Raw genomic sequence first — 23973 nt, 5'->3', positions numbered from 1 at the left:
GTCTTATTAAACAATCCATGAACTCTGAAAAATTATGGTCAGATTAATGTTAACATCGAAGTGCTGCTGGATTCAATCACTTCTCAACTTTAGTGATTTTGCCTGAAGACTTCGAGGTCTACAACGCTTGCCAAAAAAATTCAAAAGAAGTTATCTGCAGGCAAAAGAGATCAACCAAAGCGCTGGAACAGCTATTTTATTTATCAGTATATCTGAAAAAAAAAAAAAAAACCAAACCAAACCCACCTACTGAATTCCCTTCATTCCCTGAAGTCATAGCTCTAGAGAGAAATTTATTATTATTTTTTGTGGGGACATATATAAATAATCCTCAACCAGAACAAGCAGAGAGTTTATAACTTTCTTAGAAAGCACAAAACACCAGGCTACAGGGCGGTGGAACCAAAGGCACGTGGCTGGTCATCCCTGGATGGTGATTACATCCTGTAAGCAATTAGCAAAAGGCCGGTTGCATCGTGTGACATTTCAGCTTTACAGAGATTGCTGCCTCTTCTCCAGGCACTTCTCAATATCATCCAACACCTGGACAGCTGCTTTGGGAATACGAGTCCCCGGACCGAACACGTTGGTGACGCCGGCTTCGTACAGGAAGTCATAATCCTGTTCAGAAAGAAATTGAAGACCTGTAGTTAACAGTGCAACAGAAAATTGATAATTGTTTTATAATCAGTGTATGCTCTATGCTGTATGTTGGGCCTGAGAAAGGGTTTGTAACGAGTCCCAGAAAGAGGCAGCACAGCATCAAAGGAAATGGCCAAAAAACAGTAGGTAGGAGGTAAAAAAAGGTTGCGAGTCCCAGAAAGAGGCAGCACAGCATCAAGGGAAACGGCCAAAAAACAGTAGGTAAGAGGTAAAAAAAGGTTGAAAAAAACCTCTATGGTAAAGGTTTTATTTGTTTAGAATCAGACTAGTGTCAGATCCTTGGAAAATATTCAAAATCAACTAGATGTGACTCTGAAAAAACTAATCTAAATTTGATCTAATTTTGAAAATACTGCTTTAAACAAGGTCTTGGACCAGATGCTGCCAGTGGTCTTTGGCAATCTAAGTTACTCAGATTTAATGACAGGTCTGAAATTTCAGAAAGACCTGGGAAGCAGTTACGTAGCCTCTCTTACTTCTGTATAGGATATATTATACCTTTTCCAACCACAGACTGGTAGCTCCCATTGAGAGACACAATTTATCTCTTAGAAAAATACTACAAGTTTTCTTTGTTCAATTTAAAAGTCTGTCATGCCTGAATGCTTACCTAATTGGCTAGAAAAAGAAGGAGTCTGGGAAAAGGGAGTAGAATCATCTAGAATCCTAGAATCATATAGATTAGAAGGGACCTTTAAGATCATAGAGCCCAACCATATCAGGAGATTTACATGCAAAATCAATTTTAATCTTTCTAGACAGAAGATGACCCTGAAGGTGACAGAGCCAGGCACATTGTGGGTGAGCTAAGGAAAATTTTAAGACAAAGGCCCAGATCTGACTGGAAAGGAATCCAACAAACAGTTGGATTTCTCCTAAACAACAGTTTAGGAGAAATAGTCACACAGAGGGAATGAGAGGCAATGCTGAGGCCTGAGGATGGGGAACACAAGGAGAGGCTAAATAGTAAATGAGATGTGCAGCCCATAGGTGGTGGGACCCACCACGTGTCCCAGTCACTAGATGTGCCTCTTCTGAACTATTATTTGAAGCCATAAAGTCTCTTAAGACAGGAGCTGGCCTTTATCAGTAATATGCAAGGTGCTGGTAATGAGAAACAACGGAGCATGAAGGACATCTCCCCGAGGCCAGCCTTTTCACAACACAACTTAATATTCCATCCAACACAACACCGTTAAGTTAAACCAGGACACGGTGCACAGAAAAACAGATCAATGAGACCTGACAGGGCTCTGCGACCATCCTGCAGATCTCTGCTGACCCCGCTGACTCTACACAGCAGCCTTCAGCGCTGGAAGTCACCTCTGACATTAACAGAAGATAGGAAATAGCTAAAAACAGCACGGGCAGAAGTAGAGCAGTCTCCTCGTCGCGATGGAAGTGACGCTGACCCCTACCTGAGGTGGGATGACACCTCCACAGATGACAAGGATGTCTGGCCGGCCAAGGGCGTCGAGTTCTTTGATGAGTTCAGGCACAAGAGTCTTATGACCCGCCGCCAGCGTGCTCACCCCAACGCAGTGGACATCCGCATCCACCGCCTGCTGGGCCACTTCTCGAGGTGTCTGTACAGAGAGAAGATCAGTGATAATTAATAATTTTAGCCCCATCCTAATTACGGAGGGAAAAATCACTGCATTTGAAATACGTTGGGCACCGCTCAGGAACTCGTACCTGGAAAAGGGGGCCTATGTCCACGTCAAAGCCAATGTCTGCAAACCCCGTGGCAATAACTTTAGCTCCTCTGTCATGGCCATCTTGACCCATCTTGGCCACAAGTATGCGAGGTCTCCGCCCCTCGCGATCCGTGAACTTGGTCACTCTGATGGAAAACACATATTGCATCGTTGGAAGTCACTGAGAATCATCAGAAGCATTTCAACAAATTAAAAAAGCACCACCTGCACCCGTAGCATCGTTTCTGTACACCAAACCAAAAGGTCTTCTAGGTCATGGTGTGTCTATGGAATTTGCATACTATGTTAATATTCTATTCTATTACTAACTGGTACCGTGTATTTACTGGCCTTAACAATAAAATGTTCTTTTTTTTAAAGAAAAGCATTCTACTACTTTTCTGCTTTCTAATGGACAAAATACTGAATTCTCTAAGGGTTTTATGAGCAGAATTGCAACTAACCAACCCACAATTTTTAGATTTTAAGAATAACTGTGACCAACTGGCTCAAAAGTATTTGCATGGCCACAGAGATGGGTCCCAGACATCATCCTGTGTGTCACCGTTCAACCAGGCACAAGTCTGGGCAGAAGAGGATTATTGTATCCCCCTGTTCCCCCATTCTGTGCACTCATTCCAGTGCCTCCTTTTTCCTGCTCAGTGGCAGCTCAGACTCCCCTTGGGTAAAAGTGACTCAGAGCCTCAGAGATTAATCTTTCATCTTACTTCTCATTATCCATGTACTGCCAGTATCTGTCAAGTGGGACACTACCACTTCTCAGAAATAAAAGGTGGGGTTTTTTGTTCTGTTTGGTTTTGTTTTGCTTTTTTTTTTTTTTTTTAATATTGTACTGTTCTGAGCATTCTGTTAATGATGGGGTTGTATGGATTTGGTGCACTTTGAAATCATATGCTGACCTGGCTGAGATTATCACTGTATGAATCCAGTGGCTTAGTATGGGGGAAAAAATGACTCTAGATAAAGCACTTATCAGCACAGATTTCAACAGCCTCAAGAGATGACTGTAGGACAGGAAAATGCATCATGTAAGAGGGAAAAACTAAGAACTCAGACAGCTTAAAAAGCAATTATGTCAAAAGAGCCTGGAGAAGCAGACTGAGAAAGCTTCCGCTTGAGGATGTACAGGGCCTTCCTTCTCTACTCCTATTGCTGAAGTAGGTACCTGAATTGATTTGTGATATCTTAAAATCCTTATATGTATTATTTTCTGTTTCCATATACTTGGTTTCTTACTTCCCCACACAGAGGCTCCCTCTCAACAAGACCAGCTCTAGATGTTCCAAGCCTGCCAGGCTAGGAGGACCTGAGTCACTGCAACTCAGGGCTGGGCTTAAGTGTGGGACAAGTACAAAATCACATTTGAAGGCCTGTGCAAAGGTGACACATAGCAAATTCAGCTTCATTATCATGTTTACTAACAGGAACATATGATCTTGGACATAAAGGCAGGTATGTAAAAAAAGGGAGCTACATCTTGGTTCTCAAGAAATCAGTTCAGTTGTGTTTCGTGTAAATGCATAATTACAAATACTTGAATTAAAAATAAATATTTAAAATCAAAACTGATGGTGACACCCCCAGCACAACTACTTTCAAGTCAGGCTAAACATCTCCATTGCGAAGCCGTCAAGTAATTCCTTTTTAAGAGATCCTGTAACTCTTTAATGTATGAGTCCCAGCACAGCAGGGACCCGTGAGCATCAATTCCTGTTACATCCCCACCCACAGCAGCGGTTCTGTCTCCTCACCCAGAGGACAGCATCGGAGGCAGAAGCTGACAAAAGGCAGAAATGGGCAGTGTTTTCACACATACTACCATCTCTGGATGTTTTCTCCCTCGTGATACAAGTAACAGTCGTACACTGGGAGCCATCTGTGGGTATTCAGATAGATTTTAGCCTCGCAATTTTAGGAACAGTAAGAGTGAAGTTGCAGGGATGCCTTATGGGCAAACCAAAACCAGGTTTTTGCAAATATGGATTGCTGGAAATATTTGTAGCCATTACTATTAAGAGAGTCTTCAATGTACTGGGATTTCAGGCAATTTTTCTTAGTTTCTTAGAGGAGCCTAATCTATTTGAACAAAATCCTCAAATCATAACATCATAGAATCATTGAGGTTGGAAGAGACCCTTGGGATCATCGAGCCCAACCATCTCCCCTACTCTACAAAGTCCTCCCCTACACCATGTCCCTCAGTACCGCATCTAAATGTCCCTTAAACACATCCAGGGATGGTGACTCCACCCCCTCCCTGGGCAGCCTGTTCCAATGCCCGACCACTCTTTCAGTGAAAAATTCCTTCCTAATGTTCAATCTAACCCTACCCTGTTGGAGCTTGAAGCCGTTCCCTCTCGTTCTATTGTTAATTACCTGTGAGAAGAGACCAGCCCCAACCTCTCTACAGTGTCCTTTCAAGTAGTTGTAGAGAGGGATGAGGTCTCCCCTCAGCCTCCTCTTCCTCATACTGAACAGCCCCAGCTCCTTCAGCTGTTCTTCATATGATTTGTCTTCCAGGCCCTTCACCAGTTTCATTGCCCTCCTCTGCACTCGCTCCAGCACCTCCAGATCTCTCTTGTATTGAGGTGCCCAAAACTGGACACAATACTCGAGGTGTGGCCTCACCAGTGCTGAGTACAGGGGCACAATCACCTCCCTACTTCTGCTGGTCACACTATTTTAAATACAAGCCAGAATGCCGTTGGCTTTCTTGGCCACCTGGGCACACTGCCCACATCACCTCAGTGGACTCAGCAAATACAAGTTCAACTCAGTTTTGCCTGTTCTTGTATTGCCCTTATTTCTTCTCGTTGTGCTCACTTGCTTACAGGCATGAGAATGACTGTGCAGGTCTTTTCTTTTGCTCTGGGGATGTCATTCAGGTTTGAGGAAGGCTTTTTTAGGGCGCAGCGAGTAGCACATGTATCTAATGGATTAAATGTGAGACCGTGTTGGGCTTCCTGGGAAGCCATTCTCACCTCTTGATGGCATGAAGGATTTCATCGCTCTCTCCGAACTCCTGGCGATAAGCTCCACTCACCATTCGGTCACTGGCTTTATGTTCCCCAAACACCTTCTTCATCGCGTCCGTTATTTCTCCAACGGTGCACCTGAGACACAGGAACAAAGTACTAACGCCGTCAGGAGGTTGATACGAAAACAGAACACAGAAATCCCCAGCAGTGGCCCAAATATTTGTCTTTTAATTTATTTACACTCATTTCCCCTTGGGGGCTACAATGCTGCACGTCTGACTCACCCCACTGTCATCCACTAATAGAACAGGCAAGAGTCTTTTTAAGAAAATACTGTTTTCCTGACATGAGACGTGATTTTACAAGTGACAAGGCAGTGAATGGCAACATATTTCAAGAAATTATATCAAATCTTCTCAACTGGGAATTTTTTTGGGCTCAGACTGCAAGATCTTGCATTTGGACTCATATTAAAATTCAAAATATAAAACAAGAGGGGAAAAGGAGAGGAAGAACACACACAAAAGACTAAAGCCAAACTTTTTAACTGGAAGGTGTTTGCCTTTCCCTTGATGTTTATATTTTAATGGTGCTTCTTCTTCTCTACTGACATAGCTTCTTTATCCACTGAGATGCAGAAGAACCTGGGAAACCCATCCACACACAAGTTATGAGCTTTGTTTGCTACTGGAGACACTGTGCATATTTGAAATAATATGCATTTTTATTGCTGTAGCAAACGAGGCTCTGCTGTCATCTTGTACAAACGTCAGAAAGAACAGCCTCCGTCCCAAAGCATTTAAAAATCTCAAAAAACTAATTACAGCAGAGCCCACAACCAAATACTTGATGAAAGGAACCTACTCAGAAGGGAAAAACAACTCATCTGTGGAGAAAGAGCAGGTCAGGTGGTAGCTGCATCCCAGCAACCTTCTTATTTCTGGTATGAAATGAACTGGGATTTGGTACTATGTAATGATCTTGAAGGCAGGCTACTGAGCTCTTGATGAAATATTTCAGCAAAAATATTTTGATGAAAATATTTTATTTGATACTTGAATCGGAAAAGACTAAAGAATTTGTATATACTAAGAAATGAATGCAACTTGCTGCAGACTTCGTCACAGGAAAGAAAGGAAAACACTACTCTTATAAAACACTTTAAGTGTGTGCTTACAAATACAGAGACCAAACCCCATCTATTCAGCTCCTGCTAAGCACATTTCAAACCCCTGGAATTCACATTTTCTCCTGTCACATTGCATTTAGCTCTAAGCTACTCTGGGGCAAAAATAGGTTTAGCATCCTCTAAACTCTAAGCTACTCTGGGGCAAAAATAGGTTTCGCATCCTCTAAAGATTTTACATAAAATGCTCAAAGGATGTTTGGACAAGATGCCACTTTTTGCCCACATATTTTTAGAAGGGGATAGCCAAATGAATTGTGTTTTTTTTCCTCCTGCTGTTGGCAGTTTCAGTAGCTATTATCTGATTCCCACCATATGCAATTGCCACGTTATTCCATGTAAGAGAAGATGGATTTTTGCTGCATTAACTTAAGCCTTTGGTAAACTTCAGAGCCAATCTGATTCCCACCATATGCAATTGCCACGTATTCCATGTAAAAGAAGATGGATTTCTGCTGCATTAACTGAAGCCTTTGGTAAACTTCAGGGCCGTATTTTACTTCCTCTGACCCTCCAGTCATTTTGCTCTTTTGCTAGCTCATGGTTTTTATAATCAGCAAACTTAACCACAGTTATAAACTGTAACTGTGCTAATGTAAAATGGCAGAAATCCCACCCTGAGCATTCAGGGAACATCTGGATAACGCTGTGCCTGAAGCTGCCTCTTATCTCCGGGGTCACTCTTCACAGCTGGAGGCTTTGTCTAGAAGGCACTACCACACTGCAACACACATTTTTAAGACTGTGTCACGTTACTGACATTGTCTTGGCCACTTTTTGTTATCTCCCCTCCCCCAGTTTTCTGGAATTACATTTTTAAAGCTCTCTGCTTTTATGCATTTTCTTCCTCAGCACATTAAGGAGTTCATAATTGGATTTATGAGGATCACAGTCTAGAAAAGCACCTAACACAAGGTAATACCAAATTTATAGTATCTGTATGGTTATGGGTGAATGGGACTTAGTCAGATGCTTTCTTTGAATTTCTTCAAATTATGGCTGTTAAATGTCCAAGGAAAGGGAATGAAGGAATTTGAGACAACACAGTAAAAATAGGAAAGTGCCCCATTAAGGAGTGAATTTGGTTTGCTCATTTCTGGGCCATTTAGTTAATTAAGGAACAGACAGATGTGATCTGTTCTGGAGAAAGACCGCTTACTTTGAAGAGGGAATGAAAACAGTCTTAAAAGCACCTTAGGTGAAAAAAGTAAATTTTCCACAGGACTCTAAAGGATGCCTCACTGCTCTACTCAAGAGCATCTTTTACATCTTTGCCTGGCTGAGTAAAGCTGTTTCTCTTTCAGTTAAAAAATGTTTTCACACCACTCTGTGGTGCAAGGAAAGATGAAGCAACAGACCATGATAAGGTTGTGAATATCCATTTTCACATCTCAGCCACTTCTTAAGCTCCCTGACCTATGAAGCAGCAGGGTGACAGAGAAACCCAGTTATGTCTTCAAACTGGAAAGAGTCTGAGCTGTAAACAACACAATGTGTATGAACAACATAATTTCATATGAGAGTATTTGTATCCATTTTCTGTGTGAGAAATTAAAGCACAGCCTTAAGAGACTGTTTTAGAATGTAATAATCTACCTTACAATGTCAACTGCAGTCATCTTGTACTTCCACCTTGGAAGAAAAACCCAAAACATCTCAAGACACCAACCTCACTGATGCCATATCCAGGAACAGTTGAAAGATGAAAATGAACCTCTGTTTTTTAGACAGTAGTTGGATATTTACCCCCACCTCCCTACCTTGCACGTGCTGCTTCCACTGCAAGGGCGAGTAAGTTGCCTTCCCCAGTAGCAGCACATTGTGTCAGAGCAGCGAGGCGTTGCTGGGCTGCAGCTTCATCTCTACTAGCCTTCACCTAAAGTGGAGGGGAAAAAGATTACTTTAAAACAAAGTACAAGACCAACTGGGAAGCTGGAGTGTGTATGACTTTCTGCTTTCAAATATTAATTCTGGAGGCGTGGAATTGTCAGTTGTCAATATATGCTATGTATTTAAAAAAAGATTAGAAGTAAAAAGGTGCCTCAGACCTTAGAACACACGTACAAGTCCATTAAACGACTCTAAACCCATTTTATCTACATCTCTACAAATTATAAAAGTGAATGTTGATTGCTGGTGCCATAACCCTGTCCCTTAGCGGCATGTGACACGTTGCACCAAATAGTCTGAGTGATTAAGTAATAATTAAGCTCCCTACTTTTAGAGCAAAACATTGCATAGATATTTCCTATCTTACTTGCAGAAAATGTAAAGTTCTTAATTTTGAAAGGTTGGACATACTCACAATTATGAAAACCAAATGAACCTAACAAAACCATTTCTGTTTGAATTCTAATACTGTGTTTCTTGGGATTTTCCATCAGCCTCCACTGAAGCTGAGCAGCAATCGCCTTCTCCGCTAAAGACTAGAGCAGATTCTCAGAAATTTGAGGGTCAAGTTTCTAAAAGGCCAACTCTCCTTAGTATTACTCAGGTTCTAGCTGCAAGTACAAGAACTTTCATTTTTAAGAAAGTAGTGCCCACCTTTTTAATCTTCTCAATCTGCTTGTTACGGACTGAAGTATTATCAATAGCCAGAACTTCGACGGTCTCCTCTTTTTCTAACTGATGCTTGTTTACTCCAACAATTACTTCAGACCCTATTTCCAGTGAAACACCAGAAACTCAGAATACATTTGCAAACTACTGTGAAAAGACACAACATTAATAGGACAAGAAAAATTTGAACAGTATAATGCAACACTTTGCTTTATAACTACATACATTTCAAATACTTAAAAGTTGTTCTTATAGGAAGGACTTAAGTCTGACGAGATGATTAGATGCATGAACATTAAACTCAGAAAATACTGGGATAGAAAAAAAAAGATTGGAAATAGAACAATATTTATCTTACAAACTGATTTAGTAACGACTCACTAATATGCATCAGCTATTTTTCTCTTTTTAAGTTTACAGAACTGAATCCTACAGAATTAAGCAGAAATGCACTGCTCTGCATTCACTGTTGTGATTTACCAGATAAATAAGAAAGCAAAGCTCCTACTTAAAACTACTCCAAGTGAATAAAAATTAATTTGTCATGTTGGAAAACTGTATTTTAGCTTTCAGCCAGCACGGAATTTACAACCATTTTTCATTTGCCGTGCCTCGTAACACTATTACACTCTTCAAAGCCACATGAAGTAATTTACCTTGGGAAAGAAAACACAGAACTTTATTGGTTATTCTTTATTGGCCTTAATTAAGGAGCCGCTTAAAATTTATCCTCCAAACAAAAAAAAATCATATAACTTCTTTCATGTTTGAGTTATCCCTAGTTTCTGTTACTGGACTGCTACTGGAATGCTGGCTATAAAAAGCAGAATAGAGCTATAAGTACACATGTATACGTGTCTCCATGTATAATTCTAGGTGGACCTGCTTTGGCAGGGGGTTTGGACTAGATGATCACCAGAGGTCCCTTCCAACTCCGTATCATTCCATGATTCTGTAATTACTATATGTGTAGAGATGCATATACATATATATATATATCTCCCCCCCCCAAAAAAGAGCTGCATCATCCACTAATCTGAGATGACTGCCTTTTTTCTGGTTTCAGGAAAAAAAGGGAAAATGGGTAGCTCTGAAGCAAAACCAGGAATTTGGTCAGCTAAAATTTGGCCATTCAATAGCGCCATCTGCTGGCGGTCATGCTTTTAAAGTCAGGAATCAAAGTTGAGAGATACGATCAGAAATTAAGGCATTAACTATTGAAGGCCGAAAACACTCCTTTAAAATACTCTTTCTGGTGCTTTTTCTAATCTAGTCTTAAATATGTCAAGCAAGACTGTTTTTATACTGGTACTTATTTCATACATTCTGCTATGTCTTTCCAGACATAAAACTATGACTATTTTATCACTTACAATCTGCTACTCCTAGAGTAAGAAGAAAATGAAAATGTTAGTAAAAAACATTTAAACATTTATACAAAGGTATTCTATGGGCAGTTTTTCCTTCTTTCATCTCCCTGCTCCCTACCAGAATCAATCCTGGCTTGTCTTCGGGCTGCACACTCTTCAATACGAAGTTTGGGAATCCCCTCAGCGACAGCTTTGGCCATTCCACCCATTTCTTCAATCTCCTCAACAAGCTGCAAAATGAAAAGGGTTGAGAAAATAAATAGCAGCTAGATTCACAAAATGACCATCAGGCCCTCCCTGGCACTGTACAGCGACAGCTTTGGCCATTCCACCCATTTCTTCAATCTCCTCAACAAGCTGTGAAATGAAAAGGGTTGAGAAAATAAACAGCAGCCGGATTCACAAAATGGCCATCAGGCCCTGCCTGGCACTGTATAGAAGCATCCATGTTGACAGGGACCTAAAAAACACACCAGACAATGAGCTAACAGTGTCTGCACAGTCCCAGGCTAGTGTCTGGGCCTGTATTAGCTCAATTTGGGACTTTGCATGGGAGCAATAATTTGCTCAAAAGAAGAATCACTTTAGGCTAGACATGTAGGCATATATCTCTGTCCAGGATTGCCATCAGTCAAACTACTCCTGCAGAGTACTTTCCAAATGCAAGTAATGACTGGAAGCTAAAAACATTATTAAAAGAAAATATTCTTATCCAACAGAAAAATTTCTCCTAAATTCTGCATAATACTTGAGTATGGCCAGAGAATTATCTGCCTACACGCTGGGCTATAAAACTTTGCTTTCAATAACCCCTAGTTTTAGAGCCTCACACAGATCACAAGCATGAATGGGAATGTAACTTAGTAAGTTGGTTTGACTCGAAGATTTCTTCTGTTGAACCCTTCTTTTTCCTTACACATAAAACAGAGATCCCAGCAAACTGGGAGTCTTTGCTGTGCTTTGCAGGACCAGCTGGAACAGGTGCAGCAGAGGGCCACGAAGATGATCAGAGGGATGGAGCACCTCTCCTATGAAGACAGGCTGAGGGAGCTGGGATTGTTCAGCCTGGAGAAGAGGAGGCTCCAGGGAGACCTTATAGCGGCCTTTCAATACCTGAAGGGTGCCTATAGAAGAGCTGGGGAGGGACTCTTTGCCAGGAGGTGTAATGACAGGACAAGGGGAAACGGTTTTAAATTGGAAGAAAAAAGATTCAGATTAGATCTCAGGAAGAAATTTTTTACTATGAGGGTGGTGAGACACTGGAACAGGTTGCCCAGGGAAGTTGTGGATGCCCCATCCCTGGAGGGGTTCAAGGCCAGGCTGGATGTGGCCTTGAGCAACCTGCTCTAGTGGGAGGTGTCACTGCCCATGGCAGGGGGGTTGGAACTGGATGATCTTTGAGGTCCCTTCCAACCCAAACCATTCTATGATTCTATGACTTAATTATTTGTTCCGCACTGGGATATTTCCCTTTTCAATGTAGTCTACTAGAAAGCTGAAGTCTCACTTTCTCTAAACATACAGTGTATTTTTGTAAAGTTCATTTACAAAGACATCACTGACGTCTAAGTGTAAAATAATTCCCTCTTTAGAAGCTACCAACATATCAAATAGTCCCTTAAAACGCATTTCTCCAAACTCCTATACCTAACATTTTCCCACAAAACGTGGAAGGTTATGCCAACTGACCTTTAAGGCGGCGTCATAGACGTCGTTGGTGAGGGACTCCATGAGGTAGGATCCCCCCCAGGGGTCTGCCACTTTAGGAATACCCGACTCCTCTTGAATGATGATCTGCGTGTTGCGAGCGATGCGAGCGCTCTTCACCGTCGGCAAACCCAAGGCTTCATCAAATGAATTTGTGTGCAAAGACTGTGTGCCTCCAAACACCGCCGCCATGGCCTCGATTGTCGTGCGGATAACGTTGTTAAAGGGATCCTGGAAGGAAAAGGAGAGCTCTGAAGCACCATGGTTCTGCCACTGGGCTGAGGCAGATCACTCACACAGACACACGTACCACTGCAATGAAATGAATGCAGGATTTCCCACTGAAACGCTGGAATCATAATAAAAACTGAAAAAGAATCATAAACTCATAGAATTGCCCAGGTGGGAAGGGACTTCTCACTGAGTCCAACCCTCAACCTAACACTAACTGAAAAAGAATCATAGACTCATAGAATTGCCCAGGTGGGAAAGGACTTTTCAGAACACTGAGTCCAACCGTCAGCCTAACACTGACAAAAACCACCACTAAACCATATCTCGAAGCACCACGGGGACTTCTCACTGAGTCCAACCCTCAACCTAACACTAACAAAAACCACCACTAAACCATATCTCTAAGCTCCACATCTGCCCATAATTTAAATAACTCCACGGATGGTGACTCCATCACTTCCCTGGGCAGTCTGTTCCAATGCTTGATAACCCTTTCAGCATAAATTTTTTTCCTAATATCCAATCTAAACCTCCCCTGGCACAAATTGAGGCCATAAGAAAAATAAGGCCACAAGAAAACGATAAGCATCCAATCAAACTGGTATATCACTTATCAGAATCTTGGATAAAGAGATCAATCCATAAAGAAAGTCAAAATTATCAGCGTATGAGTGAATCAGTCATGATAACAAAGCAAAGCCTAACTTATATTTAGTGGAGTTTCAAAGAACTTAATGAATCCAAGTTGGAGAGGCTTGAACAGGTAGTCCCAATGTTCTCCATCCAGAATACAGCAGAGGGCTACAAAGACTATTAGGGGCCTGGAGCATCTCTCTTACAAGTAAAGGCTGAGGCACTTGGGTCTTCTTAGTCTGGAGAAGAGAAGACTGAGGGGGGATCTGATCAATGCCTGCAATTACTTCAAGGGTAGGTGTGAAGAGGATGGGGCCAGTCTTTTTCCAGTGGTGCCCAGTGACAGGACAAGAGGTAATGGGCACAAACTTGAACGTAAGAAGTTCCACCTAAACATGAGGAGGAATTTCATCACTTTGAGGGTGGCAGAGCACTGGAACAGGCTGCCTGGAGAGATGGTGGAGTTTCCGTCTCTGCAGACATTCACAACCCGGCTGGACACATTCCTGTGCACCTGCTCTGGGAGGACCTGCTCTGGCAGGGAGGTTGGACTAGATGATCTCCAGAGGTCCCTTCCAACCGCATATGGCTCTGTGATTCTGTGACACTCAACAAGGCTTTTTGTGCTACATAAGCAGAAAGTTGTATCCAACACATCTGTCATCTGACTGAAAGTAAGAAAAATTGTCTCCTTCAGAAAGCTGCATCTTTATGAGTAAAACCAGCAGCTCCCGTTAAGATATACACCATGAAAACATATTTAAATGAGGAAGTTGATGAGAGTCTGAATTCTAACCTGCTCAGTGAGTGACCAGCCCGAAGTCTGACAATGAGCTCTCAGCAGAAGAGATTTGGGATCCTTGGGTTTAAACATTTTCTCTATCAAGTGAGCCCACAGCCGCCTCCCAGCTCTCAGCTTGGCTATTTCCATATAGAAGTTCATGCCAATTCCCCAGAAGAAGGAGAGCCTGTAATAAGAGCACACAAAGAGGATAAAACATTAAACCATTCTAATAATTCTGTTTCAGTAAAGGAGAAGTCCTACAGCAAGGTCTCTGATTAATTTACGTTTACAGAAAGAAACCAGACATAAGATAATGTGAATATTCCCAGATACTGATGCCAATTGCTACAGAATGATGCACATTTATGCCAATAAACTGATTTAGCCTCCAAAAAAAGGTGACTGCAGGCAAATTGCCAGCGACAATGGCCCCTGGAAGTGCTAAACTGTCCCCAGGGACTGTTTCAGGGGAGCTCTAGGTGCAGCTGTGTTCCAGCATGTCAGTAATGCAGACAGTGACACTCCAGCGCCAGGGAATGCTCCTGGACACAATCTAATGCTGTAGTTATGCTCACAAACTACTTATGAGAAGATGTAACATATTATAAACATGATTTCATCCTTTTCCTCATGATTTTAAATAAAATCTGAATCTAACATCAGTTCAATACCTGGATAGCATATCAGGGAACAGACTGACTGATCTACTTATTCCTACTTGTAGCTTCTAAGATTTATAAATGTAAACACGCAGAGCTGAAGCCAGTAAAATTCATTATATTAAAGACAGTGAATTAGCTACTGAAACAATTTTCCAAAGGCTCTAACAGACTCTCCACCACTAGAAAGTCTGAAAATAAGGCTGGATCTTTTTCTGCATGATCCACTTCTGAAGTCTGAATGTGCAACAGGCTACATGAACCACACCTTTTTATTTTTAGACTCACTGTATAGTTAGGGAATCTGTTAAACAACCAGACCACTGACACAGTGATTCTGCTTACTTTAACAGTAACTATACAAAATTTACAGTATTCTCCTAAAAATTAAATTTTATTTTTAGCAAATTTGCTACTATAAATTGAACTACCTGCATTTCGCCTTGTTAGGCATTTTTTTCCAAATATTTCAATATAATACTAAAGAAAAAAATTTCAATAATAGTACAGTATAAAAGAATTATGAGATCTCTTGCTGCATTCTGCTGTCCTAAGGTTAACAACTGTATCAGATATAACAGCTGAGGGATCCTCTTTCTGACCCAGAGACCAACTGTCACAACAGATCTTGACAGTGCTCGGGCTTGCACGTGATTTTATTCAGTCTATTACTGCAGATGTAGTGTAAGTGTCTGTTGGACCAGGTATTTTCCTAGCACTGAAACTGTGTAACAAAACCAAACCCAAACCTCTCTGCAATGTGAGCACTGCCAACATCATTGCTTTTATGTGTAAAAATACTGACTTTGATATTAAACTCTAGAGGTTTTACCAAAAGCCAGTTTTATACTTGCAAATTTCTTTAGCTCACCTTGGTGCAAATTCATCAATGGTAAGGCCAGCTTTAAGTCCAGTTCTGCAGTACTCCAAGCCATCTGCTATAGTATAAGCTAATTCGAGGATGGTGTCGGCTCCTGCCTCTTGCATATGGTATCCGCTGATTGAAATGGAATTGAATTTTGGCATATACTACAAAAAAATAAAGAGAACATGGTAGGACATTGCAGGGGGATTAGACTAGATGACCTTTAAAGATCCCTTCCAACTCAAACCATTTTATGACAGCAGAAGAAGGAAGGATCAGATAATTGTTCTACCAACATTCACAAACAATCCACTCTTTGTCGATTGCGAATACAACCCATCTCTGTTAAATGGTATTTGCAGATCTAAATGTTACATGCTTTTACCTTTTTGTGCTATTTCTTGTGCTTAAACTATCACCCACCATGATAAATCTCCTTCTCCATTACAGGCTGTGTTCCAACTCTCCAACAAAAACACAGCTAAGGAAACAACCGGTAGTACTGAACTTCCACTCATCAGTTCAGGACTTCCCTCCTTTCATGATCTGCTTTTCATACTCAATTTCACAGCAGAAGTCCTCCAGGATTTCTTACCTCTTCACTCCTCCTTATAGCTGTGAAAGGCTTCTTAAGTTTGTGGCTTCTTACTTTCTATGCAAAGGACAGCCTGTCTGTTACTTGCCTCCAAGCTTCCCGCCGCCTTTTTAGGATTAGGCTCACCTTAATCTGACTTTGATTTGGATTGACTTAAAAATCTTAAAATTAATGCTGTAAGTGATTTGGGATCTTCACTTCTCCTCCCGGCCCCTTCCAAAACCACATCATTCTTCACTATGACAGGTCTTCCCATCTTCTGCTTTGTTCTCCAAAGTGCCTCATAAATAGTTAACTATATATAATAACCGAAGTAAATACATTTAAATGATAAATACCTTTGAAGTGTACTGGAAGATGTCAGCAATAATCCGCATGGATGGTTCTGGGGGGAAAATGTAAGTATTTCGGACCATGAACTCCTTCAAGATGTCATTTTGGATTGTCCCTGTCAGCTTGGCCTGAGGCACTCCCTGTTCTTCTCCAGTGACAATGAACGTTGCCAACACGGGAATGACTGCCCCGTTCATTGTCATAGAAACCGACATTTTCTCTAGAGGAATTCCATCAAAAAGGATTTTGGTGTCTTCCACTGTATCAATGGCAACTCCAGCCATTCCGACGTCTCCTCGAACTCGTGGATTGTCTGAATCATAACCACGGTGGGTGGCTAAATCAAAAGCAACAGATAATCCCTGCTGGCCAGCTAAATGAAAAAGAAAAAAGAAAACAAAAAAAAAACAACAGAGAGAGAAATTCAGAAGTGTTGAACAGACTTGCATTACGACTGGATCTAAATTTATCAATTTTATTTTACATTATCTAAGCCTGGACAACAAACCAATTTTTGCTGTTCAACACTGTTCCCTCCCCAAACCTGTCCAAGGTCTTCTAGGCCTAAACTTTAAATAAAAAAGCTTTTAGATGAAAAAAAAGAAATATTGTAGTCCTTCTAGCTGAGTCACACAATCAGCTTAACAAATTACTGAATAACAGTTTAGCCACAAGTTATAAATGTGATAGACAGACAGTATCAGGGCTTATATATATAAATTCTACTTAGCTTAGCTGGAGACACAAGTGTGATAAATTAGGTCACATTACCTTCTCTTTATCACAAATTAAACACACACACACTGACTGTTACCCTGGCTCTTGTGACGTACATTGTTTATTTGTAAAGCAAAGTGATGCATTTCTAAACCTGCAGAAGGAGAAAATTACTCATATAAAGCAGGGAACGGGGCAGTTAGAGCTCTTGGCAGACTTGTTGCTGCAACCTGAAAGCAGCATCCGAAACTCTGCTACCCCCAGCATTCACCCTCCCACCAGCACTGCTGTTCCTTCTCAATGTCAGCAGAGCTCTTAACTGTCAGATGCCAGCTATTGTCTTTGAGCCAAAAAACTAGGTGTTAGTGCTAAAGTGTAATGACAAAAAATTAAATTTCTGCCTAGTTTCAAGAAATGGAAATTTCAGAAATCATGAGAACTGATAATTAATTTTTTTTCAGCATCCCTCCAATTACAGAAGATTTTAAGTATTAAAAATACTTTACAAATAGGTCAGATTCAGAAGCTATACTAAATAATTCAGTATTAATGCAACCATTAACAGAAGAAGAGAGATTAAATATTGCAACATCAAAACTCTATAAATAAAGATGAAAAATTCCTGGCAGCAAACATTGTTGAGTAACGGAGCTGTGCTACCAGCTAACCCAAATGTGAGCACTTCCACTTCAGCAGCAACATTCAGCAGTAAGACAGAATATATTCAGAATAATCTGCCTATTGAAATGTTTGTTTGCAAACCTCTAATACTCTGTATTTATCATTTCTTTATTTACTGAGAGTTTTAGAAATGAAAAGAATCAAGAATACTTGCAAGAATACAGCAGCAGCTAATATTGCTTCATATTAGCTAACCACGGTATGACAAGAGGTAAAAATCCCCAAACAACTCTTCCTCCCTTGCCCTAAACAGTGACGTTTTGAGTAGAAAGGCCTGTAAAGTGGGAAATCAAAGTTGTCACAGATTTATTACTCAGAAGCCTGTTGTTTTGACTAGTAAGGTTTAATTAGCTTCAAACAATTGCCAAAGTGTATGGCTGGGGTAAAACTAATGCTCCATTCTATCATGAACAACTTTTTAGCAGTGGTTTTACAATGCCTATCTCAATAGTATATTATGATAACACTCTGGCTATTAGCTAAACTAATTGCTGCAAAGCACAATACTCCACAGAAATATTGGGAAAACTGCTGTCAAGTAAGGAAAATACGAATACTTTTAGGAAGCTTTACTACTACACCATGGGTGACACTATTCATATGTATTTATGAGTTCATGTAAAACTTTTAACATAAGGGGGAAACACAAAATGTCAGAATGCACTGAAGTGCTAAGTGTTGAACAGATTTTTTCCACTATAATCTCCTCTCACAACCACAAAATGAATGTAAGGTGCTCCATGATTTCTGTTGATTGGACCCTGGGGTGCAGCCAAATTTTGCCTCTGTCAGTGTCAAGGCAGAATAACTAAAAATAGCTTTTAACGCATTCACTTTTTCACCTCAATAGCAAAATGAAGCAAAGACAGTTTCACAGAATCACGGAATGATATGGGGTTGGAAGGGACCTCTGGAGATCATCTAGTCCAACCCCCCTGCCAGAGCAGGTCCTCCCAGAGCAGGTTGCACAGGAACGTGTCCAGGCAGGTTTTGAATGTCTCCAGAGACAGAGACTCCACCACCTCCCTGGGCAGCCTGTTCCAGTGCTCTGCCACCCTCAAAGTGAAGAAGTTCCTCCTCATGTTTAGATGGAACTTCTTATGTTCAAGTTTGTGCCCATTTCCTCTTGTCCTGTCCCTGGGCACCACTGAAAAAAGACTGGCCCCACCCTCCTGACACCCACCCTTTAAGTATATAAAGGCATTGATCAGATCCCCCCTCAGTCTTCTCTTCTCCACACTAAAAAGACCCAAGTCCTCAGCCTTTACTTGTAAGAGAGATGCTCCAGGCCCCCAATCATCTTTGTAGCCCTCTGCTTTACCCTCTGCAGCAGTTCCCTGTCCTTCATGAACAATTCCTTCAGAATTGGATCGTTCAGAAATTATCCAATTTCCCAGTGCTAACAAAATACAGCACCACTGGCAAAGCTTATCAGAAATCAAAACTCGTAAGACGGAATAATTACATTCACCATGTGAATGTTCCCCATTGCTTTGCAAGGCCATGTTGTTTCCCAAACCAGGTGTCTCACCTTTAATGTTGTCCTTGTAGAACTTGTTGCTCTCCTCCACTGTACTGAAGCCAGCATATTGGCGGATAGTCCACGGCCTGTAGGTGTACATGGTCGGGTAGGGTCCTCGAGTGAAAGGTTTCACCCCCGGCAGCTCCTCAGGGAGATCTTCCGTGTCCCTTTTGGAGTATAAGGGCTTGATGTCGATCCCCTCTGGTGTGTGCCAAATTAAATCCTTGGGATTCTTGCCCTTGAGCTGCTTTTCAGCAAGGGCAGCCCACTCGGGGTGCAGTGGCTGCCTGTGCAGCGACCGCCACGCGAGCCTGGGGGCTGGAAGCTGTGCCAGGCACATGCCGTGGTGGGGCCGCAGGCGGAGGAGAGCATCCTTGGCTCTGAGCATGTCTGCCCCACGGCTGGTGAGTACGGTGTAAGCTGAAGAAAATAAAAGCACATATTTAGCATTATCAGACAAATCCGACATGGGAGAAGTGAGCATGGAAAGGTCACGCAGTTTGCTAAAGCCAAAACTAAAGAAAAAACTAAATGTTTTTATTCACTTACTCATTATTCACTGCCTCCCCTTGACCAGACAATGCATAAAATAGAGTTCAAGAAAAAGCCTACATTTTTTTCTAGTTAAGGAAAGCCTTCCTACAAGTCGTCTACATCTGCGTATGAAATGTGTAACTTATTTCAGTACCCTAAGCAGCACCATCATTAATTAGTCACTGTGAAGTCAGTGTTATGCACTGTACACCCAGCCACCTTCTTCACCTCTCTCTCTCTCATCTATGAATTATTTTATGAGGGTCCATCAACATCAGAAGAGACACTGTGAAGGGAGCAGACTGTCAGAAAACTGCTCACAGGTCATACACTTTGGAAACAGTGGCTTGGGTTGGATGAAAATCAGAGCTACGTTAACAAAGAAAGGAGCAAAAAAATCAGTATGCAAGAACACAGGGACAATACAAGTTGCAGAGCTCATCCCACCATGGATGGGATTGTGAGGGGGGATAAGTCCAGTAACTCCTGAAAACTGTAAGCTCCTCTGCTTCCATACCCTACCCCTGCACTCCTTCCCCAAGCCAACACCTTTACAGTTTGTCTTTAAGGGACTGTCACCTCCTCTCTGCCTCATCTCCTTCACCACTCCTTAGAAACACAACGCTTCCCTGACGCCTTTTATGAGAAAGCCTGCATAAAACTGGAAAGCATCTCCATCACTGTTACCACAGAATCACAGAATCGTAGTGGTTGGAAGGGACCTCAGAGATCATCGAGTCCAACTACAAAAAAAAAAAAACCACCAAAAAAATCACAACTCCCACCACCTAAACACACAACAACAACAACCAAACCAAAAACCATCACCCACCCACACAACATCCCACCACAAACCAATAATCTTGGGCACTAGAGCATGCCCTGAAGAGCCATGTCTACACGTTTCTTAAATACCTCCAGGGATGGTGACTCCACCACCTCCCTGGGCAGTCCATTCCAATGCCTGACAACCCTTTCAGTAAAGAAATGTTTCCTAATATCCAACCTGAACTTCCCCTGGTGCAACTTGAAGCCATTACTCCTTGTCCTATCGTCTGTAACTCGGGAGACCGACCCCCGCCTCTCTACAGCTTCCTTTCAGGTACTTGTACAGAGCGATAAGGTCTCCCCTCAGTCTCCTCTTCACAGAATCACAGAATCTTCTAGGTTGGAAGGGACCTTAAAGATCATCTTGTCCAACCGTCAACCTAACTGACAAAAATAGACACCCACACAACAAACAAGGAGCATCATCACTAAACCATACCTCCCAGCACTACATCAACCCGTCTTTTGAACACCTCCAGGGATGGTGCCTCAACCACCTCCCTGGGCAGCCCATTCCAATGGCTGATAACCCTTTCAGTGAAAAAATTTTTCCTAATATCCAGCCTGAACCTCCCCTGGCGCAACTTGAGGCCATTTCCTCTTGTCCTGTCACCTGTGACTTGAGAAAAGAGACCGACCCCCACCTCTCTACACCCTCCTTTCAGGGAGTTGTAGAGAGCAACAAGGTCTCCCCTCAACCTCCTCTTCCCCAGACTGAAGCAACCGTGCTGGAGCAATGCAGGCCCCACAAGTGCTTTAATAATATATATGCTACGCGTGGTAAATGTATAAAATGATGAGCAGAGAGGAGCCCCAGAGGAGCACTCGGTTCCCTACAGAGGGTGGAAGGCAACTTCTGCCTCTGCTACTGCAGGAGTCCCGACGCCATCCCCCCGAAGGACCCCCAAAGCCGCCCTGTGGCCTCTCCCTGCACCCCTCACACCACAGCACCCACAGCCGAAAGGAGGGGGAAGACCAGAAAGCCCCGGCCCGGCCTGGCAGCCCCACACCGCCCTCACAGACCCTCCTTGAAGCGCCCGGCACCCCCCCCCCGCAACCCCGCCGCCACAGCCCGCCCCCAACACGCCCCCTCGGCGGCCAATAGATACGGAGGGACGGTAGCGGGACTACCCCGGAGGGTCGCGGCTCTACCTACCCGGGGGACAGGAGCGCTAAAGCCGGGCTACGGCCTCAGGAGGGGCCCGGACGCCGTCCGCCCCCCGTTACCTGCTGTCAGCCCCTCCGCCGGCTCCCCCGACCCCCGCGGCGCTGCGCAAGCGCCAGGCAGCCCAACACGCATGCGCTAGAGGGCGCGGCTCCGCGCACGGCGGCGGGAAGCGGCAGCGCGCATGCGTCCGGAGGCGCGGCGGGGAAAACGGATCGGTTAACGGCTAGGCGGGATCGCTGAGGTAGGCGCCGCGGCGGTGAGCCGGGGGGCGGGATGAGGTGGTGGGAGGCTCTGTGGTGTTCCCCGCGGTGTTATCCGGCAGCCATGGGGAGCGGGAGTTTGGGGGGTACGGGTAATGTGGGGTGGGGGAATGAGGACTACAATTTCCAGCATGCACCTCGCGCCCCGGGCTTGTGGCAGTGCGGTGGTGGGGAGCGTTGCATGCCGGGAGTTGTAGTCCGCGCCTCGCCCTCTGAGGTAGGCTGTGGTACGAAATTAGCAGTTACTGACGAGGGGCAGGCAGAGATAATTTACCTGTTTTAGGTCGCGACTGTCGCCTGGAGAGCGGTGGCGGGGTTTTTGCGTGAGGGAAGAAGTGTCCTGAGGGGATGAAAGTGAAACTAAATACATTTGAGTCGTTGTGCTTAGAAAGGAGAAGGCTGAGGGGTGTCACGGTTACTCTTTCTGTGTGACTTCTTTTTCCTCTGCCTCGATAATGAGTAAAAAAACCCTCTAACCATTCTATGAAAAAATAAGAAACTATGGATATAAACCCCAGCAGGGAATGTTATGGTTAGGTGCTTGGTTAAAAAGTTCTGGGAAGATAATGAATGCACTGAGCTGCATTAAAAAGATAAACAATTTCTGGTTTTGGAGGCCTTTAATAACAAATAAGACTGTTCCCAGTGCAGTTAGTGTTGTGTTGCCATTGCTGCTCCTTGGAGCTGCCAGCTTTTAAATTTAAAAAGAAATGGTTGAACACCCCAAGACTTGTCTGAAAGGCAAAGGGGGATGCTTTTTTAGTGGTCCTGCACTTAAATAAATATGCAAGATTTAGGGTTATAAAATAGGCAAGCATTTCACAGAATGATAGAATGCTTTGGATTGGAAGGGACCTTAAAGAACATTGAGTTCCAACCCCCCAATTGAGTTCCCCCCCCAACACCTCTCACTGGACCAGGTTGCTCAAAGCCCCATCCAGCATTTTTTGTTTTGTTTCCTCCTCTTCCCTTTGGTTTGCAGATAATGAAGCACCGGCACGCATCTTCTGGTAAAATGGGGGAGACCCCTGGTAAGGGATCAGCAAGAAAAGCCTTAAAATCACAAAATCAACAGGGCTCTTCCAGAAAAAAGAAGGGAACAGATGGAGAAGGACGAAAGCAAGGTCAAAAAAGAAAGGTAATCAATATTTTGCATCAACAAATTTAGAAAAGTAACCAAAGGAAAAAAAAGGCATTTTTGCCTAGTTTTCTGCTGGAATTTATAGAAAACATTTAATTAACCAAATGTTTGGTTGCAGCATAGGGTGTTTCGATATTACCATATTTGCTGTAAGTTTGTCTTTTCAGCAGGTTACTCAGACAGTCAAAGGGAAAGCTCAGGAAGACGAGGACTATTCCCCTGCAGGTAGGATTGTATTCTTGCCTTATTTTTGTCTCGAGCAAAGTGAATGTTTGGAAAAAAAACTGGAAGTAAAAGTAGGAACTGCAATGTTGAAATCATAGATGTCTGAGGTGTCACTGAAATAAGTTTCAAAGTTTTCTTTCTGAGCCGTAACAGTGAGTATTTGCAGTATGGTTAGCCAGTGTGCATCTGTCTCGTAGGTGTTGTATATGCACATATTAATCATATACGTTTGTCACAAGTAGTATTCTTCTCTTGTAAAATTCCTCCACCCAGAACATTTTAAATTTCTCTTCATGGGTCACTGTCTTCTCTATTAACCTGTCTTAAGACTGGCATGTGTTATATTGAACATACAAATGAGACAAGACCTCTGCTGCATTGAGTTTCTCACTTTATATATATTCCCACTCTTCTTTTTTTATTATTTTTTAAGTTTCATTCTGGGTTTTCTCACTTGTATCACCAATGATTTTGGAAAAGTAATTGTTTACAATGAAACTGCTGTAAGAAAGTTTTCTATTTTGTGCTTTTTTTAAACAACTTGTTACTTGCAAATAATAAGTAGCACCTCTTGTGGATAGATTTGTCCTGATAATTTTATGACATGAAAAAA

General features: G+C 42.6%; 1 protein-coding gene and 1 long non-coding RNA gene across 3 annotated transcripts; one reads left to right on the top strand and one right to left on the bottom strand.

Moving 5' to 3' along the window:
• Window positions 1-273: 273 nt before the first annotated feature.
• MUT (methylmalonyl-CoA mutase) lies at window positions 274-21850 on the bottom strand. 2 transcript variants are annotated; one of them, XM_014958231.1, is made up of 13 exons: window positions 21723-21850; window positions 19214-19624; window positions 16290-16657; window positions 15363-15520; window positions 13845-14016; window positions 12164-12412; window positions 10593-10704; window positions 9090-9205; window positions 8306-8421; window positions 5363-5494; window positions 2359-2506; window positions 2082-2249; window positions 274-621 (listed from the first exon to the last, which is right to left on the bottom strand). In XM_014958231.1, exons 2-13 carry the CDS (start codon window positions 19590-19592, stop codon window positions 493-495), a joined length of 2247 nt encoding a protein of 748 aa, XP_014813717.1. In that variant the 5' UTR covers window positions 19593-19624; window positions 21723-21850; the 3' UTR covers window positions 274-492. The 2 variants fall into 2 exon arrangements, with proteins under 2 accessions (XP_014813717.1, XP_014813718.1); XM_014958232.1 differs by having other exon boundaries at window positions 21794-21810.
• On the top strand, window positions 21826-23324 carry LOC106897542. The gene is made up of 3 exons (XR_001413784.1): window positions 21826-21975; window positions 22977-23132; window positions 23303-23324. It is a non-coding gene; the product is annotated as an uncharacterized LOC106897542 (long non-coding RNA).
• Window positions 23325-23973: the final 649 nt, after the last annotated feature.

The sequence above is a fragment of the Calidris pugnax genome, unplaced genomic scaffold (assembly GCF_001431845.1).
Source record: "Calidris pugnax isolate Ruff unplaced genomic scaffold, ASM143184v1 scaffold276, whole genome shotgun sequence".
NCBI lineage: Eukaryota > Metazoa > Chordata > Aves > Charadriiformes > Scolopacidae > Calidris > Calidris pugnax.
Note: the sequence above shows the minus strand (reverse complement) of the source record. Positions and strands in the feature narration are given on the sequence as shown.

Bases quoted from the DNA above. Each gene is read 5' to 3' on its own strand.
- MUT (XM_014958231.1), bottom strand. From the start codon at position 19,592: ATGCTCAGAGCCAAGGATGCTCTCCTCCGCCTGCGGCCCCACCACGGC. The intron at 8,422-9,089 runs GTGGGCACTACT...CCTCCACTTTAG, and splicing joins AGATTGAGAAGATTAAAAAG to GTGAAGGCTAGTAGAGATGA. The intron at 5,495-8,305 runs GTAGGGAGGTGG...CCTGTGTCTCAG, and splicing joins GTGGAAGCAGCACGTGCAAG to GTGCACCGTTGGAGAAATAA.